This window comes from Littorina saxatilis, linkage group LG7 (genome assembly GCF_037325665.1).
Source record: "Littorina saxatilis isolate snail1 linkage group LG7, US_GU_Lsax_2.0, whole genome shotgun sequence".
In the NCBI taxonomy this organism is placed as follows: Eukaryota; Metazoa; Mollusca; class Gastropoda; order Littorinimorpha; family Littorinidae; genus Littorina; species Littorina saxatilis.
The window spans coordinates 4,965,783-4,970,048 of record NC_090251.1 but is presented as its reverse complement, the minus strand read 5'-3'; the positions used below and the strand labels follow the sequence as shown (position 1 = coordinate 4,970,048).

Below are 4,266 nucleotides of genomic sequence, written 5' to 3'. Positions count from 1 at the left end.
CAAGTGTGAACTGCAAGCAGCAGCGTGATTAAAAGCACACGTCTCATGACTGTATCTTTTCACACAACCGCTGCATCAGCAGGGCAGTCTTATTCTTGTCTGTGCGGCACTGTTACGGCTAGTTTACCACCATTTTAGGTCAAAGCGGTCCTCGATGCCATGTTTCCGGATGTAACTCACCAGAAGCCAAAAATGACGCGGCAAGTTCAGTGACGTCATTTGACGATAACTTGTCCCTCGTTGACCATGGTGTACCAAACACTAATCTGTAGTCTCGGCAACCAAGATCCTGGCGCCCTAACCTTTGCTGGATGCCGCTTTTGACTACACACGCCCGACGATGCGGGTTTGTCTGAACCCATACATTTGAAAGAGGGTTTTTACCGTTTATTTCTCTAACGACGATGCGGGTTTGTCTGAACCCATACATTTGAAAGAGGGTTTTTACCGTTTATTTCTCTAACGACGGGGTGGGTTCAGGGAAACCCACAGCGCTACTTCAGTGGGTGCATCGAGTTTCTCCCTTCACCGACTTCTTGCAGGGGAGGGAGAGGGGGAGGGAGAGGGGGAGGGAGAGACTGAGCGAGACTGAGAAAGACTGAGAGACTAAGAAAGAGAGAGAGAGAGAGAGAGACTAAGAAAGAGAGAGAGAGAGACTAAGAAAGAGAGAGAGAGAGACTAAGAAAGAGAGAGAGAGACTAAGAAAGAGAGAGAAAGAGAGAGAGACTAAGAAAGAGAGAGAGAGAGAGACTAAGAAAGAGAGAGAGACTAAGAAAGAGAGAGAGAGAGACTAAGAAAGAGAGAGAGAGACTAAGAAAAAGAGAGAGAAAGAGACTAAGAAAGAGAGAGAGAGACTAAGAAAGAGAGAGAGGGAGACTAAAAAAAAGAGAGAGAGAGAGAGACTAAGAAAGAGAGAGAGAGAGAGAGACTAAGAAAGAGAGAGAGAGACAAAGAAAGAGAGAGAGAGAGAGAGAGAGGCTAAGAAAGAGAGAGAGAGAGACTAAGAAAGAGAGAGAGAGAGAGACTAAGAGAGAGACTAAGAAAGAGAGAGAGAGGGAGAGAGAGACTAAGAAAGAGAGAGAGAGAGACTAAGAAAGAGAGAGAGAGACTAAGAAAGAGAGAGAGAGAGACTAAGAAAGAGAGAGAGACTAAGAAAGAGAGAGAGAGACAAAGAAAGGGAGAGAGACTAGCAAAGAGAGAGAGAGAGAGAGACTAAGAAAGAGAGAGAGAGAGAGACTAAGAAGGAGAGAGAGAGACTAAGAAAGAGAGAGAGAGAGACTAAGAAAGAGAGAGAGAGAGAGAGAGACTAAGAAAGAGAGAGAGAGAGAGACTAAGAAAGAGAGAGAGAGACTAAGAAAGAGAGAGAGAGAGAGAGACTAAGAAAGAGAGAGAGAGAGACTAAGAAAGAGAGAGAGGGAGACTAAGAAAGAGAGAGAGACTAAGAAACGAACGAACGAACGAACGAACGAACTTTATTACTCAAGGATGGAGATTTTAGGCTCACGCCTAGTCTTACAATCTGTCCCTGCTAAACTAAGACATAAAGATAAAGACAATAAAAGGACAATTGTCAATCGCAATCATACAGTATTACTAACTACAACATTACTTATACGACTACATAATGCGAGAGAGAGAGACTAAGAAAGAGAGAGAGAGAGAGACTAAGAAAGAGAGAGAGAGAGACTAAGAAAAAGAGAGAGAGACTAAGAAAGAGAGAGAGAGAGACTAAGAAAGAGAGAGAGAGAGAGAGACTAAGAAAGAGAGAGAGAGAGAGACTAAGAGAGAGAGAGAGAGACTAAGAAAGAGAGACAGAGAGAGAGACTAAGAGAGAGAGACAGAGAGAGAGACTAAGAGAGAGAGACAGAGAGAGAGACAGAGAGAGAGAGAGACAGAGAGAGAGAGACAGAGAGAGAGAGACAGAGAGACAGAGACAGAGACAGAGACAGACAGTCAGATAGACAGACAGTCAGATAGACGGATAGACAGATAGACAGATAGACAGACAGACAGACAGAGCAACTGACAACAGACATACAGACAGAGAGATACGGACAGACAGACAGAGAGACAGACAGTCTCTTGGAGACAAACAGGCAGACAGACACTGTTCTGCCGCTTTGGTAATAATGGGTGTAGCAGAACCCGCGCCGTCGGCAGAGGGATAGTTACAATCACTACTACTCTTTAAAAGTATGGGTTTGTGTGAACCCGCGCCATCGGTAGTGTTTATGTAAATTAACATAATCAATTAATTTTAATGTTTTGTCATGTACACACTAACAATTTGCAGACAGAGAGCAAATTAGGTGTGTGAGAGATACTTAAAATTTCAAAACGATACCTTTAATGGTTCCAGAGTTACAGGGCCGGACCCAGGGGGGGGGGGGTTCCAGGGGTTCCGGAACCCCACCCCTGGAAAAAGCATGTACCTTGCTTTGACCTTTACTAGTTTTAGCACCAAAACAATGCTGCTCTTAACCATCAAAACAAGGCCCAGAATGCACCAGATTGCACAGATTTTAACCGTTTTTCAAAAATTTTCCGGGGGAGCATGCCCCCGGACCCCCCTAGTTCGCGCGCCTGCTTTGCAGGCGCGCGCTTGTGGCTTCGCCACTTTGCTGATTTGCCCCCCAAAAAAAGGAAGAACCCCCCCCTTACAACTCATTTGGTCCGGCCCTGAGTTACAATGATTTTAGTGTGTCTCTGGGTACAGGTGAACCCAGGAAGCACGGCAAAGGCTAATTTGAGAAATTTTATCATTTATGTCAGTAATTATATACATAACATTTTTTGTGTTTGTTATGTCTGTTAGTCTGTCTGTGTATGTACACTGAACACAAAAAGTTAAGGATATTTTTTTCAGTGGCATAGCCCAGATGATAAACAGCAGGTTTTTTTGTCAGAAACATACGTGTATTTGAAGATCTGCCTTTCTTCTGCTCAAAAACAATGTTTCTTGGGTTTGAGCAATATTTGGGTATGACGTTACAGGTTCTTGACCACGTCTACCCTCAAAAATGGCGTTTCTTAATGGCATGATTCACTTTCAACCTTCAAAATGGGGACTTAAACTAAAAGATATTTTACATTTTTTACACCAGAACGTTTATTTGGTGTCTTACCTAACAAGTCATACACATTTTGTTTCAATCCGCCGCGCAGTCGAGTTGATATAGCGTGAGAAAGAGAGCCTGTGACGTCATATCTACATATTGTTCAAATCAAAACAACACATTTTTGAGCAGGAGAAAGGCAGATCTTCAAATACACGAATGTTTCTGACAAAAAAACACACGTCTGTTTAACATCTGGGCTAAACCACTGAAAAAATATCCTTAACATTTTGTGCTCAGTATATGAATATGATGTTAAAAGGCTCTGAAACGGCTGCACAGAGCAAGGTCGTTGCCACCCGAGTCGTGTCATAGGCAACTTTTAGAAAATCATGATGGCAGAGAATAATTACAAACTGCGGAAAGCAGAAAATATCCTATGAGTTATCGGGTTGTCAGATTTTGCAAAACTTGGTTCAAGTCTCCTCACTGCGTCGTTTATGTTAATGTATGTCATCCGTCATATGCTTCTGACGTCATTGTCAAGTACTAAGCTTCAGCCTGACAAGCCTCGGTCACAGTCACACAATTCTCTGTCTGTATTGATTTTATCAGAGATAGTGCTACAGATCTATGCTTTTATCGACATTAATTAGATTTTTCTAAACATTTATTCAAATTTTGACTAAATGTTTTAACATAGACGGGGAATCAATCTATATACACACACACACACACACACACACACACACACACACACACACACACACACATACACACACGCGCACACACACACACGCGCGCACACACACACAACCACACACGCGCACACACACACACACACACATACACACACACACACACACACACACACACACACACACACACACACACACACACAGAGGTACAGTGACATTATTTTTATTTAAACAAGGCCAACGTGCGTTCTCACAATTCGTTTTCAATCATTTTCAGGGAGAACTAACAGAGACAAATATTTTGCAATAGGTTTTGTGAAATACAGCAATATGAATAATATTGTATAATACAGATTTTCAGTACGCAAAAAAACATGAAAGAACGCCCCCCCCCCCCTTTATTACAGACACAAGAGCACACACACACACACACACACACACACACACACACACACACACACACACACACACGCACACACACACGCACACACGCACAGACACACACACACACA

The 4,266-nt window shown here is 42.9% G+C and overlaps 1 protein-coding gene across 2 annotated transcripts in view; it reads right to left on the bottom strand.

Moving 5' to 3' along the window:
- LOC138970520 (uncharacterized) overlaps nt 1–166 on the bottom strand; it is an 18,182-nt gene extending 18,016 nt beyond the window's left edge. For both annotated transcript variants that reach the window (XM_070342980.1, XM_070342979.1), the window contains exon 1: nt 1–166. This exon is cut by the window's left edge and continues 20 nt beyond it. In XM_070342980.1, the coding sequence (XP_070199081.1) occupies nt 1–47 (47 nt within the window). In that variant the 5' untranslated portion in view covers nt 48–166.
- Between the last annotated feature and the right edge of the window lie 4,100 nt (nt 167–4,266).